Source organism: Esox lucius, chromosome 16 (assembly GCF_011004845.1).
Source record: "Esox lucius isolate fEsoLuc1 chromosome 16, fEsoLuc1.pri, whole genome shotgun sequence".
Classification (NCBI taxonomy): Eukaryota; Metazoa; Chordata; class Actinopteri; order Esociformes; family Esocidae; genus Esox; species Esox lucius.
The window spans coordinates 26,488,759-26,508,505 of NC_047584.1; the positions used below are offsets into that span (position 1 = coordinate 26,488,759).

Sequence of the window (19,747 nt, forward strand, 5' to 3'; positions counted from 1 at the left end):
TTCAAAAGTATTAAGCAATTTGTTTCGATTTACACAGCATTTTACACCAAGTGCCTGGCATGTCACCCTACTGTGGAAAATTACTGAGAGAGGAAGAAAAGTGGAGGATGGTAAAGATATGAAGGAGGCGGGGCGAAAGCGTGAGCTGATCTTCTATTTTGCCTAAGTAATCTGAAAAGAAACTTGGATTATCCAATCCCTTTCAATCAATAGGCCCCAGGCTTACATAAATAGCCAGATGTGGTCCCTGGAGACAAAGCCCCAGGGATTCATGGGTAATAGTGAAATACTAACTTTTCAAAAAAACTTGGCTTGTCCAGTCTGACTGTAATTTGTGTTAACTTTGGAACAATGTTTTTATATTGATATATATATATATAATTAACCTTTTTGCACATTCTTTTTATTTTATCAAATAAATCCATTCAACAAAGTTTACCTTTTTCCCCACAGGAACTTTATTTGTTGATTTCTTCTCAAAAATAAAAGCCATAAAAATAACATTTTTCTCAGAAATAGAAATAATATTGTTAAAGCTCTTCTGTCACATTTCAATACAGTCTCCAGGCAATTCTCACCATCTTTCAATAACCCTCCATTCACCCCACTAGAAAAAAAGGGAAGGTTAGCTTGATTTGCATCCGCAAAACATGTCTGAAAAAGCATGTATACTTTGCAAATGAATCTCCATATATAAAGCTATGAAGGAGTCCACGCTAGTTCACAACAAAACATTAACTCAGCTGATTAGTAGCACTGCTGAATAATAATCATAGAATTCACAGCACTTTTTAGCATTTTTTAAAGACACCATAAAACTAAAATATGTTTTTAATTTCATATAACTTTAGCATTGCACACTAAGACACATTTGGTAAAAGAGGTCTCTAGGAAACACTAAATAAAAAGGGTGAACAAAAGACAAAGTAAAATTGAGCCCTGATGTTTTTTAGTTTTTTTTCCAGTGACCAAAATACTGTAGTTTATGGAAAAAAAACATCTGTACATTTAAAGTTGAAGAAAATAATAATTCTAACAATGCTAAAAATTCCAAACATGAACCTAATTATACGAACACAATACACCTTGATCCTCAATATGGAACTATGCATATGCATTTTTGCAACACTAAAATAACAGAGTGTAATAAAAAGTAGATTTATGTTGACAATCTGTCAAACCATCCTACACACTTCAATTCTTATCTTCAAAAGAAACATCTACACAAATTAATATGGGTATTCTAAAGAATTAGATAGGTATTAACTGTCCAAACATTAAAACAAAACAATTTAGTAAAAAAGAAAATGACTAAGAAAAAAAACTAATCACTAAGCATTTGTAACCACCACATCAACACCAGTTTTGCAATGTACAGTCTAAGGCTAATTGAAAGAAAGGAACGGGACGTTTTTAACACAACCTAGCTGTGGTAGTGAGTGATGGCTTCAATGTAACTTTGAGGTGATCCCGGCAAAACAAAATGGCCTTCAATTGGTCCACCTGACAATCAGGTTGGACACATCAGTTTTGGAATAACATAGCATTCTCAACCTGAAATGCTGATGGATCTAGAAATCACAGCACTAACGTAAATAGAACGTCTGAACAACAGAATTAGGATATTATATACTGTACAGTGCCAGAGTAGATAGATGTACAGATACATAGATGTGCTACAGCTAATAACAACAATGGTCCCAATAAAGCTTTTAACACAGACATCACAACAATTAGTGCATTTAAATAAGGCAAATGTCACCAAAACACAAACTGAATACAACAATTCTATAAATACAGGTACAGAATAGATTGAAGTGCTTTGTGGTTTGATTATTTTAATGAGGGGGAGAAGCTTCAATCATTTCAAAAGAATGATTCAGAAAGCTCAGAATCCTTGTTAAGGAGCTGCACTGTAAATATTACAGACAATCAGACTCTTAACACATAATACAAAAAAATTGTAATTGTGCCTTTGAAACAATCACTAACAACCCCTTTCTTTTGTCCCAACTACAGAGAGAAGTACACGAACAGGAATATCCCCAACGAGCAGACAAGGAAAAGGGCACAGTTGAGCAGCAGTTTGGTTCTGGGTGGCTCGTACAGCATCTCCACGACGGCTCTCCTGCTCTCCTCTGTCCTTTTGGGGTGGGGATCATATGCTGCGTCCTTAAACCCACAGAACCACTCCAACAGACGTGGGCACCTGTCACTCTCCCCACCGCAACAACTTTCCCCTGCATGCACCACACCCGCTTGACCGCTGTCAAACTGCTCGCCGGGCGTGGCAGGAGTCGTCGCTGGGGTCGTCTCCGTGGTGGGGCTCGCGGAGTCGAGGCTAGAAGGCGTCGTCAGCAGGTTAACATCCTCCCCGTCTAGGCACCTCGCTTTGCAAACGTCTGGCGGCAGATCCTTGTAGAGGCCTCCGTTCCCGTTCAAATGCACAGGGCTTTTATCAGTCAGCTTGTACATCTCCTCACAGTCTTTCCTGGGAAAGCGCTCAATGTTCCGTAGTCCCCATAATGTAGTGGTGCTGATCTGCTCCTTGTCCGGTGGAGCGGTGCAGAGGCTGACAACCACAGCCACCAGTCCAGACACCCAGAACAGCCCAGCAGCCACGTACATATAGTGGACATGTGTGATAAAGGAAGGCCTGTCGTCGGGCTGATCGCAGGGAGGCGCGCGGTAAATAAACGCCAGGATCAGCCGGGTGGAGCCCAGAAGAAACCCAGTCAAACCTCCCCAAAATGCACCAGTTTCGTTGCAACGCTTCCAGAACACACCCAGCAGGAAGAGGGCGGCAATGGGCGGGGTCAGGTATCCGGCTACTTCCTGTATGTAGAGGTACATCTGGCCGCCTTGCATCTCAATGATGACGGGGACCCAGGCGATGCTGATGACCACCATGACCACTATGAACAGCCGGCCAACCAACAGTAACTCCTTCTGAGAGGCACCGTGCCTAGCGGTCCTGTAGATGTCCAGGGTGAAGATGGTGCTGGCGCTGTTGAAGATGGAGTCCAGGTCACTCATGAGAGCCGCGATCATCACAGCCATCATCAGCCCTCGCAGTCCAACGGGCATCACCGCCATGACCAGCCGCGGGTAAGCGATGTTGGAGCAACCCGCCTTCGAGCCGCAGACGGCCAGACAGTGCTCTGGCCCGATGCAGGCAATCTCATCGGCAAACAGGATCCGGGAGATCATCCCGGGGATGACAATAATGAACATGGGCAGAACCTTCAAGACGCCGGCCATGAGCGTGGAGCCCTTGGCATGGGCGATGTTCTTGGCGGCAAGCACCCTCTGGACGATGACCTGGTCAGCGCACCAGTACCAGATGGAAGCTGGGGTTTGACCCAGTAGGAAGCCTGGCCAGGGAATATCTTCGTCCAGTGGTCCCCGAAGAATTCGCAGGGAGTCTGGCTTGGGATCAATGCGGCAGGAGGGTGAGTAGGTGAAGTTCCCACTGGCCAAGATAGCGGTTACATTTGGAACAGCTAGCATATACTTGTTCCGAACCCCTTCAAGCCCGCCGACCTTGACGAGGCTGATGACCGTCAGGCTGAGAGCCCCCCCCCACCATCAGCACAGCCTGGAGCGTGTCGGTGTACATGACCGCGACCAGGCCGCCGGTGACCGTGAGCAACGCGGTCAAAGTGATGAGCAAGATAATGGACAGGTAGAGGTTCCAGCCCAGCGACTCTTGGATGAAAAGAGCCCCGGCATACAAGTCCACGGAGATCTTGGTGAATATGTAGAGCAGCACGGACAGGGCGGCAAAATACACCTTCAGCCTATTGCCCCCAAAGCGTTTGCACAGGTACTCGGGCATGGTGTACACCCCGGAGTGGATGTACACAGGTATGAACACCCAGCCCAGCAGCTGCAGCAGCAGTATGGCGTTGAACTCCCATGCTCCCACAGCAAAGCCACTGGCTGCTCCTGACCCCGCCAGGCCGATGAAATGTTCACTGCCGATGTTGCTGACAAACAGCGACGCTCCGATGACCATCCATGTCATGGAGCGTCCCGCCAGGAAGTATCCGTTCACCGTGCTGCGGTTCGCCTTCCACATTGCAAAGAACCCGATGCTCAGCACCATGACGAAGTACAGAGCCACCACGGCAATGTCCGCCGTCTCCATCACACCCATGCCCATCTTCATTTCAAGTGCCGGGCAAAACCTCTCGTTCAAAACTTCAGAAAAATAGCCCTATAAATTCCCCGCGAAACTCAACGAAAAGGTTTAGCGTACCCGAAGGGCGATAAAACCGCTCTAACTCTTTGGTTTGCTGTCTGGATGGAAGTTGTAGTATCCACTTTCCGGTCAATAGCGGTATGCACGCGTTTCAGGGGGGAGGTAATCCACCAGCACTGAGGACGCTCTAGTTTCAGGGGGGAGGTAATCCACCAGCACTGAGGACGTTCTAGTTTTAAGAGTGGATGCTCCGCTGGTATTGGTATAATATAGCCTAGAGGTTACATTCCTGCAAGACAGCAAAGACAAAGAAAAACACCTGATTAGAGTCTATTTTGGAAGGAAGGCGAGAAAAGTAATTCACACCGTCGTACGTTTACATAAAAAGCCTCACAGTAGTGCATGCATGGTCTTTTTTTTCTTGGGATGCAAACCCACAACACTGCATTGCAAGCACACCACTCCACCAAATGAGCAACACAGAACCTTAATAGGACATACCAAATTATATAACGATTTTGGCTAAATTGAGGAGAAACAGATGAAACACACACACGCACACAACAAGGGCTTGATCAAATGACTTTATTAAACACACTCAAACTGGGAAAGGTTACATGCAGGCTCCTTTAGTGTTACAGACTTTACATTGAAGTGCGACAGCACAACCTTGAATTTCTTGAAGCCTGTAACGTTACAGAGTTGCTTGAAGAGCCACTTGAGGGTTAAATTAGTCTATATGCACTAATGGATGGGACAAAGCCACTTGGCTTTTAGGCATAGACTGAAAAAGACATTCAAAAACTGCAGATTTCATTACTGAAATAAAACAACACATTGTTATTAAAAAGGATCCCACTGTGGGATTGAACTTTGCAGGCAGTCTGAATAGCACACAATGACTGTCAGGCACTGTAACATCCCCAGAACCATTTTTAACATTTTGTTGTAAGTTCAGACTAGAATCCTTGCACGTTGCAAGGAAAGCACTCTCTGGCCTTCTCCACAGGCACCGAAGCATCACAAGAAGTCACTAGAGCCAATGTGTTACGGCATCCATATTTGTTTACTAACCACCGAAACACAGTTAGTGCCGAGCTACCACAACACACCGGGGCTAATCAGAAAGCAGCATTCAAACCCTGGTCTTGCAATGTCACCGCAAGAATGTGCCCCTAGACCTTTCAGGGGCCACACAGTACAATTCTAAAAATTATAAAAGTACAGTGTGTATCAAACATCAGGGAATAGCTATGGAGCTGTGACTTTTAATGAAAAAAGTCACGTTATTGCTTCCCCCAAAACTCAGGGATGCTAGAAAATCCCATAATATACTACTTCATAACTAATAAGGGCATCCACATGGAGCTCAGAATGACAGTAATTACATTTCAAATATAAGTTGCAAACAAATACACTTTAGGAAGTTCATACTGAAAACAAACACATAGGACCAGATTCGGACACAGATGAACCCTGGTTCAATCAAGCCTACTCTCCAATTGGTTACTATATTACTAAGCCTCACAAACCGTAGTGATATAGTACAGCACTGTGCACAATCTTAGTCACCTGAAAGTCGTATAAGGCCATTTATTTGGGTAGTGAATGTTAAAAAATTATATTTATATACACACACACACACAAACACTTTTTTTAGAAACAAACACTATCCAAATAAAAGACTTCAGTTTGACTTTCTGTACATAAAACAGAAACTCAAACATTAGGTGTAGCCCCAGAGAGAAAACAGATTCCACCAGTATGCTACAACATTTGTCATTGTGAGATCTGCTACAACTATAGACTTCCAGAAGCAAGCTAATACAGCAATAACCTATATTGTTAGATTACATGTGAAACTTAGGTAGGCCTTGCGCATTCCTCCTCACCATAAATGCAGCTGTAGCACAAGGGGGAAGAGGATTCAATCATAGGCCTGTAATAGCTGCTGCTGAATAAGTGACAAAACACAACCTTCACAAATAATCCAAACTTTATTGGGGTAATGTACAGAAGAAAGTAAAGCCATTGTTAATAGTGAAAATATAAAAACCTTTCAGCTGGATCTTAATTTTTCCAAACAAACATTATGATCCTGGCTATACTGCAACCAGGGTGGCAACCTGGGTTTGGGTTTTAGTCCAGGTTGAAAGTTGATGCTCATTTATTGCATTTCTATGCAATTTAATTATGTGAACACACAATCTGGAGAACAGGAAAAAACCTGAAAATATTACTAAAACGGTAATGAAAATATGAGAACATATTCACAATGACAAGTACCATCTACAACTGTTTAGTTTTCTTTACTGAAGTGTCACATGTACTGTATTCCTAGGCATTACTAATCAAACTCTGCACACACAAATGGCGCACACAAAAGATTGTGTTGCCTGCACCACCGTGTGGTCAATACAAATGCTACGGTGTGTTTTCATTGTTCACTAGTGATTGTTCACCAGTCACAACCTCGTCCAACACTAAAAATCAAAGCCAATGGAAATGATCCATGCAAGTTTAGTTTAATTCATGTGCACAAATTTTTTTATGAATATCTTTGACTGATATATGCATTTATGTACTAGAACAGGCCCAGGTCAATTACTGTTCAGTGCTACAGTGTGTTAGCTTTCCGTGCAGATGGGTAATTCAATGCCTATAAATGAGCGTATCAGTTTCGTGGACAAATATTAAAACTACTCCAGGCGTCAGTCTTAAATTTCATTGACATCCCTTTGGTCCTCGTGTTGACAGACACCACAAACACAAATAGAAAAAGGAAGGACTAGAATCAAGACTATACATTGAAAGATCGGTTATGCATGCACCAATTACTGAAAAACTGATAACAACTGATGAAACCAGGAACACCTGTTATGCCACCTGTCCCAATACTTTTGTCTCCCCGAATAGGGAGACTATTTTTAGTGTTATCATAAATAAATGGTGCAATCAATATGTACATAAATAACCTCAAATAAATTATGACAGCACTATAACCATAATTTTTCAAATCCAAACTTTGGCATTAGGCCAAACTAAAAAAAAGACTGCTTTACAGCCCTAATATAAGGGCATTGTATATTGTAACATTCCAACATGTAACCTACGTTTTCTGGATAACAGAATGAGCATTCTCCTATAGTTGTTTTGAGATCGGAGCGTATTGAACTAACAATTCTTCATGCAGAATCTTCAAGGTCCTTGAGATTAATTGATTTCAGCGTATGAACCTTACCCAGTACACGGATATGTTGGCCAACAGCCTAGTTTCCTCTGCTAGGAGATTGGAAATTGTCCACAAGTGGGTCACATTGCAAGTCATTGTCTCCAAACACACTTTGATATAAGCAAATAGATGGTTAAATTGACAGCTGAGTTTTTGACATTTTGCAATGCCCATCTGAGTGAATCCCACTGAAAGTTGTGTACATTGAAGAGGGCAGTTCATAGGTGGACCTCAATAACCTGGATATATTCTGAATGGTCACGGTCTCAGATCCCTTGCAATGTATTCTGTAGTCTTAGAAAACAAATGACAGGAAATGGCTTAGTGTCATTATCTTTGGAAGGGTGCCCAAAGTTAAACATGTAATTTCGGAGGGAAAACATAATTTGAGAAATATATGATTCATTATATTCCACATGTTGGGAAATCGCAAAATAGCTCAACCCAGTGTTAATTTCATGCATCCCTTTCTGATTTCTTTATCAAGGGGGTCAACAATTTTAAGTATCTAGAGCTGACCTTCTGAGATAAACAAGTAACAATTCTGGGTCTAGGCATTGTGCAGTCTAAGTATTTTCAACGCATGCGGACAGAAGTTCCGCCCATAATTCATGTTCATCGTGGTTACGCAGAGAGATGTGCAGGACATTGCAGAAAGGTGAGCAGTACCACAACCAAGACGTAGGAAAAGTTCTGCCTTAGACAAATTTCAAGCGCCCACGGCTAAGCGATGACCAATCAAATCTACTTCCACAAAGCTGTTGCTTCCAGGAAAGATGTCTGACAAAATGAGGGGGATGCAAGCGAAATGTTGATCATAAAAACCTTTAAATTAAGCAAAGTACGTAGTTAGTCCGAATGTCAGATTATGAATGGAAAATGTATTATGCATATTTATGTCATGAGGTTTATTTACGGAGATGGCTATTTATTGATTTTCAGCGAACAAGAAATATTTTCCTTCTGATCGTAGCGTTGTCGGAGGCACTGAGAGGCACAGCAGACATTCGTGTCAGAGCGGCAAAAGAATATTCTAGAGTGCGCATCTTCCGCATTGGAAGCAGCAGGCTAGAAGACGTGTATTTAAATACGTAAAATAAAATATTCAACAACCCATACCAGTTAGCCATTAGACTGCATTCAACTAAACTACATGACCTATCACGCTTTCATGGGCTCAATAATATTCAGAAATAAGCGCGGAGACATATTTATTTCCCTCAACATTATCCATTCACTGCCGTTTTTGGCATCTGTCAAAAAAAATGTTAAGACTACAATTTACAAAATTACACACTTACCATTTCTATTACATTACTCCGATATACATTTAGCCTAGCTGCATCCATCCACAAGTTACAAAGGAGACGGAGTCTGCTTCACGGTGACCGTAGGTATGTGTCTTTCTTCCGGCAGTTCTTCGGATGTAGAGATTGTTCGCCTTTTGTCCTCCTGTGCCCTCTGTTTTTGGAGCAGTTGAGCGTTACTGCACACCCGTGAATGAATATCACATCAAATATCACAGGTTGTCTGTGCTTTATAACCAGACAGCTTATTTTCTTATGCCACGCCCTACACGTGTAATACACGTGACATTTCCGATGCAACTCTACCATTGGTCATGAGTCTAATTATAGTTGTCTAAAATTAAAATACAGTAGGCTACTGTCTAAATTGGTTTGCTATTGTTATGAGGCGCCATTTATTTTAGGCATAATAACAGCATAATAACAGGTGTTAATAGGTGTTTGCCTGAACCATGCATCTTAGCATGAGTGGAAATTGCCAGAACCCCGTCTTTTCCTAGACTCGGGCTTATAGGATATCCTGATGGCTAATCAGCTTTAACCGTGACATAATAACTGAACAATCTAGAAACTTTCACACTATTGGTTAATATCCACTTTGTAAAACCTTATAATGTTCCTTTAAAAGTTATAAACGTTTCATAAATGTGAATCATCAATATGGAACGCCTTTTTAACATTTAGGCTTAAAATAGGTAAAGTTTAGGCGTTAATAACGCATCAGTACAAAACATTTTATATGCAATTAAGTTTTGGATGCTGTTAAACACAGCTCAATTTATTTGCTTCATGGTATGGATGCACACTTACCCCAGAACCTGTTAAGAGCATACTGAGCTTATCCACTACAATGTACAGTATCGAAGCCCACTTCTCGCGGATAGTTTAAAGTGCAGCACGCGGGACACGAATCAAGATGTGCAGTTGAATGTTTTCTATTATTTATATATCCTCTCCTGTAGTATCGCTGTTTGTCGGATGTGTTTTGTAAACATCTACTAAAAGTGCAGCTTTGTGCAACTGGAAAAAGCACAGTGCTAATATTAAATATGGGATGCTCCAAGCCTGTAAGCCAATGGAAAGGTGTTTAAGTGATTTATTATTGAAATGGTGCAGAAACTGGATGTCGTTTGTGTTCAGGAGACATGGCTTAGACCTAAATTGGGTTTTGTGATTCAGGGATGGAAGATGTTGAGGGACAGGACAGACGAAAGGAAGTGGCGGTGTGGGGATTTTAAACGCTCCCCGTTCACTTTGGGGTGGGAAGAGGTTGGACGAAAGTGGTCGTGTGTTTTGGAGGAGTTGTCGGATTTGAAAGGGTTGGTGTGTCTTAATGATTGTAGAGGGACACGGATTCAAACGACTACAGGAAATTAGTCTGCACTAGACCTCACTATAACATCTAATAGCAGGACTTTGTGAATGGGCGGTATGGCAGGAGTCAACAGCAGGGAGTAATAATTGTCCTATATTGTGCACAATTGGATTGAGGGCAGTAAAACAGTCTGGTGAGGGAAGAGGGAGACGGGTGTTTGGTCAGGCTAATTGGGGCAAATACAGGAAGTTGTGTGAGGAAACCTTAGTTGGGGAGGCGGTAGATATTGATGGAGAGTGTAGGAGTTTCCTAGAAACTGTTAAAGGGGCAGTGGAGGAGACTATTCCTTAAAGTACTGGTATGAAAAGGAGGAAAGGGGTTCTGTGGTAGACGGGAATGTAGGGACGTTGTGAGTGGAAGGAATGGAGCATTCAGATTGTTGAGCCGGTCTCATACATTTGAGCATTTGATACAATATGAAAGGGCCCAGTCAATAGTAAGGAAGACCATTCGTCTGGTTTAGAGGATTTATTGGTGCCAGTTCTGCAGCACTATAGGTAGAATGACACCTGTGGGAGAAGTATGGGGGATGATTAAGAAAATGGGTGGCGTAAGGAGGGACTGTGGGACTACCCTGTACTGGTCAGTGGGGAGGAGAAGGAGGTGACTGACAAGGAGAAATCAGAGATGACGGCTAAAGCGTTTGTTAAAATACACGGTTCAGATAGCTTAGAAGGGGATTAGAAAAAGGGAAGGGAAATTACAATGAAAGCATATCCTGGAGCTTTAGATAAACAGGAGGATGTGATTGATACATTGAGTTCACCCTTCACTGTTGCAGAGATGGAAAGAGTGATTGCCGGATCAGGGACGATGTCACTGAGAGGGGATGAACTGTGTTACCTCATGTTGTCTTTTATGGGTGAGGTAGCTTTGGGAAGACTGCTTAGATTATACAATAGTATGGGGGAAGGGCAGCTTCCGAATTGTGGGAAGGAGGAATTTGTAGCTCGGATAAGGATACCAGGTAAGGATCCCACAAAGCCTAGTTAGTAATTATAGGCCGATTGCTCTAACATCATGTTCGTGTAAAGTTGTGGAACATATGATAATGGACTGACTGGTTTATTTTTTGCAGAGTAGGGAATTAATTTTCTCATCTCAAAGTGGCTTCAGGATGGGCAGAGGGACGATGGATCCAGTGCTGTGCCTGGAAGATGAAATAAGAAAAGTCCCGATCAATAGGGGAGCAGTGGTGGCAGCCATTGTTTTTGTTGTTGAAAAGGCATATGACATGATGTGGAAAGAGGGGTCGATGATCAAGATGGGTCTTTTGGGAATTGGAGGTAAGGCTTCTAACTGGGTGAAGGATTTCATGTATGGGCATTCTATTCCGGCGAGAGTGGGGAAAGCTATATCTGGCAGAAACCTTGTGGAGAATGGGACACCCCCAGGGAAGAGTGATTAGTCCTTTGCTGTTCTCCATCATGATAAACGATGTGTATGCTGAAGAAGGGCCTGGGATTGGAAGGTGTTCCTTTGCAGATGATGGGGCCTTGTGGAAGAGAGGAAGGAACATCAAGTTTACAGTTCATAAGGTCCAGGTAGCAAAAGATATAGTGTGGGCATGTTCTCTGAGATGAGGTTGCATATTTTCAATTGAAAAGACACAAACATTTTTCTTTACAAAAAAAAAAGCTGGGTGAAGAGATCAATCTGAAATTGTATGGGCATGACTTGGAGATGATAGGGTCCTTTAGGTATTTAGGAGTGGTTTTGGATTCTAGGTTGACCTGGGCATTTCACATTGAGAGAATAATAACAAAATGTAAGATGGTATTAAATGTGATGAGGTGTTTGGTAGGGGTGGAATGCGAGGCGAGCAGGGGAGCATTGAAGGATACATACATATTGCACTTAGGTCGGTTTTGGATTAAGGAAGTATAGCGTATGGGCCAGCAGCTAGGGTTACACTGGCCAAACTAGATGCTGTGCAAACACAAGTGCTTAGAATATGTAGTGGGGCGTTTTGTACCTCCGTTGACTTTGCAGGTGGAGACGAGTGAGATGCCACCGAAATTAAGAAGGGAAGAGCTGGTAGCTAACTATTGGGCAAATGTACAGGGTCATGGTAGGTCTCACCCCATGAGGAAAGTTCACAAGACATGCTCGGAGCATGAGAGCATTTGAAGCATGAGTTTTAGATGGGTGGGTAATGCTTTAGGAAAAGAGATGGGGCTGTGGGAAAGGTTATTCTGTCCAACAGTCCCTCTGACAGTAAGTCCACCTTGGCAGCTTGAACAGCCAATTGTTCATTTGGAAGTTTTAAACCGGAAAAGTAGGGATAGTGAGGAAGTGGGTCAAGCAGAGGTGTTTTGTAGTATGTTGAATTCAGAGAACAGTGATCACCTTCAAATATATACAGATGGATCGATTGATCCACAAACTGGACTTACATCCTTCACCCATGCATTCCGAGTACAAAACTGGGGTGTTATGGTTCATAAGAGGATTTCTGACCATTTATCAGTATTTGCAGTGGAGTTTGTGAGTATTTTATAATTTGCTCTGATTTGAGTGCTTTGTTCAAGAGTTTACAGTCCTTCAAATCAAGGACAAGGCAGGACGTTTTATATGAAGTTCTGCAATTCCACTCACGAGTGTGCAAAATGGGGATGAGAATAAAGTTTATGTGGGTTCCAGCTCATGTGGGGGTCGAGGGGAATGAGAAGGTGGACAGTTTGGTTAGGCAAGCCAGTAGAAGGGAGATCAGAATCAGAAAGAGTTACATTTCCAAATGCAGTGGGACCTGGGTCCCTCCTGGTGCAGGACAATGCAGGCTTCATGTGGCCAGAGTGTGTAGGCAGTTCCTGGATGACGAAGGCATTAATGCCACTGACTGGCCCCCACGTTCCCCAGACCTGAATCCAGTTGAGAACCTCTGGGACGTTATGTATCGGTACATCCGATGCCACCAAGTATCACCACAGACTGTCCAGGAGCTCACTGATACCCTGATCCAGGTTTGGGGGGAGATCCCCAGGAACCTATCCGCCATCTCATCAGGAGCATGCCCAGACGTTGTGGGGAGTGCATACCGGCACGTGGGGGCCATACACACTACTGAGTCACATTATGAGTTTCTATGATGAAATTCATGAAAGTTGGAACAGCTTGTGATTTCAATTGTTTACTCAGATTTTTGGTGTGAGTTTGAATCCAGCCCTAATCGGTTGCTGATTTTGGTTTCCAATTGACGCGTTGTTAGGTCATTTTGTTCTCAACGAATTACACAATGTACAGTGAAGATTTTTCTCTTTAATACATTTAGTTCATCAAGAGCCGACGTGTGATTTAAGTGTTCCTTGAATTTATAATGGCAGGTATAGCACCTAAGTAGTTTAGGCACATAAGGCCTTATACACCCGATGGGTCATAGATTGTTACTTTGCCTGGGAGGGCCCCTCCCACAAACTGCATCAAAACTGACTTGCTCCAAGTCTCTGTGCACTCCTCAGAACCTCACCCCTGTCATCACTCCCTTACTTCATTGTTTTCCTCTTTGATCTGGTAAACCAGTCTCCACTTGAAACTGCCCCAACGTTTCCATCTTGAGCACCTGATGTCTCCGTCCCACATCCTTGCAAGTAATCAATGAAGTTCCATCTCTCAGCACCTTTGCGGTAACTCTGTCACCAAACACTTTTTATAACCCCCAAAGTCAACTTGATCGGATTCACATCTCCCACTCCAACTTTATATTCATCCTCGACTCGTTCCTCTGGCCTACCTACAGTGAGGGAAAAAATTATTTGATCCCCTGCTGATTTTGTATGTTTGCCCACTGACAAAGAAATTATCCATCTATAATTTTAATGGTAGGTTTATTTGAACAGTGAGAGACAGAATAACAAAAAAATCAAGAAAAACGCCAAAAATGAAAAATGTCAAAAATGTTATAAATTGATTTGTCAGATGAGACCAATAGGTATTTTCTGTTTTAAGCAAGCAACGTTTTCCGTGGATTTTCTTTTGCACAACTTTTTTTCCCCAAATCAGGCCAAAACACATGGGTAGCTCTGTTTTAGTTTGGTGAAAAAACTGTTGACAGACTTTCATATTTTTGTGATAACGTTGAAGGCTCTAAAATGGCCAGTACGTCGCTGAACTCGATCTGTGCACTACGTTTCCCATAATGCTTCTCACCAGTCATTTTACGTATTTCTTTTGCGACAGGTTGTCATGCGCAGACGTGTTGCCTGGTTTTGACCTACACAGTCGCAGAAGAAAATGGCAGCATTAGGACTGGGGCTGCAGGTATGACTTTCGAAAAAACAACACTGTTATATACTCTACCTCTGAATTTTCCATTTGAGAATGTATTTATATTCTGAATAACCATGAAGCAGATCACTGTGCATTTTTATTTTACGCAGAATGTGTTCAAAACACGGCAAGCTACGCGCGGCCTGTCATGTTCGCATGAACTTGACAAGCCGGCTAACGTTGTTCAAATAGCTAGCATGCTCAAATTATTGTTAATTTTGTTGTTTTACGTGTTTTCATTGCTAACTTGAGAATATCGAAAAACCAACTAACTTATGCTCCAATCAAGACATCACTGTTATGTAAGATTAATTGATTACAGTGCTGTTTTTACAATCTTTCTCCTTCTGTAGGTTCGTCAGTTCAGCACGTCGGTTCTCCGACAAGCTTTGATCAGGGTAGGAATGAATTACTTTAAGCTACTCATGTTTCCGTTGATTTGGCCCAGGGCAATACATTATTTATGGCCCCATGACATTGATAATGATGTTCACGAACACCGCATCTTGAACAGTGGAAATGGGAATTTCCTTGACGCTATGTAATTCAAGTACATGGTTTATTGCTCGTGGTTGTGTCCATTCTCTATTTAAGCCCCCCATCGACGTGTATGGAGTTGGAGGCCGCTATGCTACAGCCCTGTTCTCTGCTGCCAGCAAGCAGAAGAAGCTGGAACAAGTAGAGAAGGAGATGGTCACATTGTCTGTGAGTTATTTACTTCCCCTCCTGTCTTAGTAAGCACCTGTCACTACGTGTGAATACAAACTGTAAACTTTAAATGTGTTTGTACACTGCCTGTAGCCACAATGTAAGTTTTTGATGCGCTGCTTTTACATGTTTTCTCTCTCTGCCAGGCTCTGGTCAAGGACCCGAAGCTGTCTAGTATTGTGATGAACCCCCACGTCAAACGCAGCCTCAAGCTGAAGTTCTTTGGTGATGCCATGACCAAGGCGAATCTCTCTCCCATCACGGTTAACCTCATCAGTGAGTGGCACTAGACATTTTGAATAGGAAGTTTAAACTGGATACTGTGATCACGCTCCCATACACCATCCAAATTCGCGGAAGGTCTGGTGGAATACTGTCAAACTTGGCCTTCATTAGCCAGTAAGGAATTGGTGTTATTCCCGCCTTGATAAGCAATGGTTTCGTCTGCTTTTTCATTTTCCGACAACGCCTCCCCAAACATGTCTTGTCCCAAGCGCCAGTCACTATGTTGTAGTGCTAATTTGGGAGAGACAAGCGTACAGGGCGGTGTCACTCTCGCAACAGATTATGCACTGACTCTGGACATAACAAAGCATTTCTGCTCATTTAAAAGGCCACTCCGGCCTCATGATCAAGTCCCAATTTGATAATTGGCTTAGAAGACAAAATAAGAGTGGCCAGAGATTCTGTCCTTTGCAAACAGACAGATCGGTTCATCCATCTCTCCAAATGACCTGCTGCACCATTCCACATCATTTTGATTTGGGATGGTGGTGATGTCTGCGATGGGGTGAGTTCACATTTCAATGAAGGTGACTTGTAGAGGTTAGGAGAACCACCAGCCGGTGCTAATTTAAGGTGGCCTAATATTGGGCTAACAATGCATTCATGTCTATTTATATAGTATGACAATCAGCAGCAACTGTCTTAGGTGGGACTCCTTTCCAAATGACTTCTGCGTGTTGTGCCTCGCCAGTGTGGCGGGAGAAACCGATAACTCGCCCTAAACGAAGTGTGTTGGCTGCACGTCCCGATGGAGACACACGGAGCAAATTTAGAGCAGTGTTGTTTTCTTTTTTTGAAGAGGGGCTGGGAAAATCTTGAGACCGATTTCTGGCAGCTCAACTCCACACACTGCTTCCTGGTGCCTATGCACTGTATGCAGTAGGATGAGTGGGTGATGAGGTTTAGTTGCAGTAGATTCTGACACGGTAAACATGGTAACCAAAACAGTCCAGTGGATGTCATGTCATAACTTTTTGGTTAGCCGTTTTGTGGCTCCTGTCTAGGCCGCCGTGGTTTCATTATTCCTCTCTGTTCCCTCACCAGCTGTGTTGGCAGATAATGGCCGCTTGACCCTGACTACTGATGTCATTAGCGCCTTTGCCAAAATGATGAGTGCTCACCGAGGAGAGGTCATCTGCACGGTCACCACCGCACAAGTACGGTTATCGCCACGGTGTTTGAGTAATGATTGTCAACCCAAGTGCCTAATTGGCTATTGTCTTACCTCATTGTGTGTATCTGTCTCACACAGCCCCTGGATGAGGTCAGCCTGGCAGATCTGAAGGTGGCTCTGAAAGGCTTCCTGGCCAAGGGAGAGACTCTCATTCTGGAGACCAAGGTGAGCCCAGACTTCTGGTATATGGTCGTGGCCTAAGTTATTGGAACCTTCACACATTCTCCCAAAAACTGACATTGTTTGGAGAAATATGTTGAATTGAACCAAATATATTGGTCTCCGTATTATTTCGTCAATATTAGGCACTACAGAACCGTTGCTATTAATTCAGAACCTAATGTATCCTTTTAAATAAACCCAAATGTTCTAAGTTATTGACTCACTGCCTTTGACGGCAACCCCACCTTCTCAAACTGCGTTTGACATTGTGCTCCGAAATCCCTTGGTAACCTCCACGCTTGACTCTGGGGAAGGTGTTCTTTTCTTTAAAAGCTGACTTTTCATTTCTGTAAACTTGGAGCTGTGCTTTTCTTGCAGAGTCTCCTAGAATACAACCCCCTTTTTTTACTGAGTTTGTGATAGATGGTGATAGTTGAAACTATTGTGTGTTTTGTCTAAAGGTCAGCTTGAATCTTTGTAGCAGCTGATTGAGGTGCTTTCTCCGCCATTCTAACAATACTTTGCTGCAAGTATACTTTTACGGCCACGCCAAGGGAGCTTGGCTACAGTAGCATGGGTATTAATCTTCTTGATAACGTTATTTATGGTGGATACGGGAACCTCCAGGAGATGGACTTGTAACCTTGAGATTGTCTTGGCTACAATTTTGTCTGACTAAAAGGCAATTCTCTGGTTTTCTTTTTCTTCATACTCATTGCCACAAACACGGTGACACAGGATGCTGAAATAGTCATTTTCTTTTCAAATTGTCTGAGTGTATTTGGTCTATTCAGAATAGTTTTAATTAGTGGTTTTGCCCATTCAAAATAGTTGGATTAGTGGTTTTGTCTATTCTAGCTGGTTGATCTTAGTGGTTTTCAAATTGCCCCAGCAACTCAGCACAGGGGAGTTCAGTTCCGAAGTAAAGGAGGATGTTGCACCATTTCTAGCTGGTAAAGGTGCTAGAGTGCCAATTTGGGGTGATACAGTTGACAACACTCACGGTTTGGTGGTGTCACGGTTAGGTGCGGTTTGGATACATCGGCAAAGTAAATGCCTGAGAAATATGTAAATTGTATTTAGATTTTTCCATTTATTTGAATAGTAAACAAGGGTAGCTTGAATTTCCAGGAGCATATGGAAACAAAGGGACAACAAAAAAACAGCAGTGCCTGCCATATAACATGAAATAAAAGTAATCTAAAACAGTGCCTAGTCCAATAGCATATATCAAAATTAATCTCTACCTGAGAGAATTTATTTGCTATTTTCCATGTATAATAGTAAATACATGAGTAGTTATGTTACCTGTATTGCCACTCCGATAGGCTGTCATCAATTAAGTGTTGTAGAAGCTTTATCCACCTTTTTCGCAATCCTCGTTGTAGCTAACAGGGAAATCAAAATGTTCCCAGCTGGCAGCCATGAATGATATTAGGCCGTTTTTAGTTTGGGCTCCTCAATGCTTGCCATGTTGCAAAGTCCTCCCAGTTCTGTTCTCGCTGGAGTGAAATTACTGATGAGAGGGGCTGCATATGGCAACAAGACGAAACAACGTTCTTATTTTTTTAACTTTTACTACTGTGTGGATATTTTCACCCTGTTAATTTATACGCCATTGATTTATGCAGTAGTATTTTTTTGCAATATTATATATATACATATTTTTGTAGCTATAAAATATATGGAATGTGTAGTTCGGTTCGCAGTGCATACTGGACCGCGGACCCTGTACCAAATGGTTCGATACGAATATGCGTACTGTTTCATCCGTAGTGCCAATACATTTGGCCACCACTGTATGTTATGACTCTGGACTGGAAGATTTGCACTAAACAGGAATATTCCGATATGCCGTACCGTGAGATAAATAAAGGTCATATATTTCTGTTTTGTCTGCTGTTCTAACTTGTTACTGTTCTCTTCCCTCCAGTCTGACGCCTCCATCCTGGGCGGCATGATTGTCAGTATCGGAGACAAGTATGTGGACATGTCCACCAAGACGAAGATTCAGAAGCTGACCAAGATCATCCGAGATAGTTAAGTCTAAGTCCTGTCCAGAGAGCCTTGTGTGTTTCTCTGCCTTCTGCCGCCTATGCAGCGCTGTGTCCGCTGAAAACCTGTCTAGTTGTCTTCATAATAAAATATTCCCTAACATAGACTTTGTTTTTGAAATTTCTTAATGTGTGTCCGTGCCGATTTGTTGTTGCTGGAGGGAATATGAAATTCCTGTTCATTGGCTTGGGTAATTTATGATACTCGAGTCTCTTAATGGCAAATCTCCATTAAGGATTTTCCCAGGTGTTTTATTAAATTCCCTCAGGCTTTTGTGCTTCCAGTTCCACAACTTACCTCTCAGGACTTGGCCCTGACCTCAGTGGACCAGCTTTGACTTTGGGTCGACTCTGCTGTGGTTTTTTGCATTTACATAATGGGTAACTGTGAACTACTCACACCTTTTGACAGTTGATACCTCCTTGAAAAGGAACAGTTTGGATTATGCAGCGGTTGTTCTGTTCTTCACAGGTCCTCACTGTTAGCTGTAACTATGGAAACAATGTAGTTAAAAAAATTACTGTTATTCTGAATGCAGTGTTAGTGATCTGTTTTTAATGCAGTGTCTCCACCTAGTGGCAAAACATGACACTAGTTTTCATTTCAGCTGTTAAGGTTGGATTCAAGCGGAGAGCTGAACACAGGAAAAGCTTTCAAGCATTTACGTCTTCATTAAAGCAATTGACAGTTGTTTTTTTTCATACCTGATATGGTATAGCTATCGGTCTAACTTGGCACCCAACCATTTTTTGATGACATGACCCCCTTTCAGAGCAAGAGCACAAGGCTGTTGTATTTGCCATTATACACTGAGATATTCTTAGATTATTTTCCTCACCTGCCTCTTTTCTGACTACTCTGGCCTCCTTCGAGGGAAGTGAAATTAGATATTTTTCTGCCTTTTCAACTTGCGTTTCCTAAATTATGTTTACAGGGCTGGGTCCCCAAATGTGTCAAGTTCTAAAAATGAATTAAGTTT

The 19,747-nt window shown here is 42.5% G+C and overlaps 2 protein-coding genes across 2 annotated transcripts; one reads left to right on the forward strand and one right to left on the reverse strand.

Annotated features, from left to right (window-relative positions):
• Window positions 1–434: 434 nt before the first annotated feature.
• Window positions 435–8,996, reverse strand: slc5a3b (solute carrier family 5 member 3b). The gene is given in 3 exon segments (XM_010905501.4): window positions 435–3,582; window positions 3,584–4,493; window positions 8,738–8,996. Coding segments are annotated over 2 exon segments (2,157 nt in total). The 5' UTR covers window positions 4,172–4,493; window positions 8,738–8,996; the 3' UTR covers window positions 435–2,013.
• A 5,298-nt stretch (window positions 8,997–14,294) lies between these two features.
• atp5po (ATP synthase peripheral stalk subunit OSCP) lies at window positions 14,295–18,874 on the forward strand. Its single transcript, XM_010905505.2, has 7 exons — window positions 14,295–14,375; window positions 14,738–14,782; window positions 14,979–15,089; window positions 15,239–15,368; window positions 16,422–16,534; window positions 16,630–16,716; window positions 18,647–18,874. Exons 1-7 carry the CDS (start codon window positions 14,349–14,351, stop codon window positions 18,755–18,757), a joined length of 624 nt encoding a protein of 207 aa, XP_010903807.1. The 5' UTR covers window positions 14,295–14,348; the 3' UTR covers window positions 18,758–18,874.
• The last annotated feature ends 873 nt before the right edge of the window (window positions 18,875–19,747 follow it).

Coding starts and splice junctions, on each gene's coding strand:
- atp5po (XM_010905505.2), top strand. CDS start 14,349: ATGGCAGCATTAGGACTGGGGCTGCAG. Junction 15,090..15,238: donor AGGAGATGGTCACATTGTCT/GTGAGTTATTTA, acceptor TCTCTCTGCCAG/GCTCTGGTCAAGGACCCGAA. Junction 15,369..16,421: donor CATCACGGTTAACCTCATCA/GTGAGTGGCACT, acceptor TTCCCTCACCAG/CTGTGTTGGCAGATAATGGC.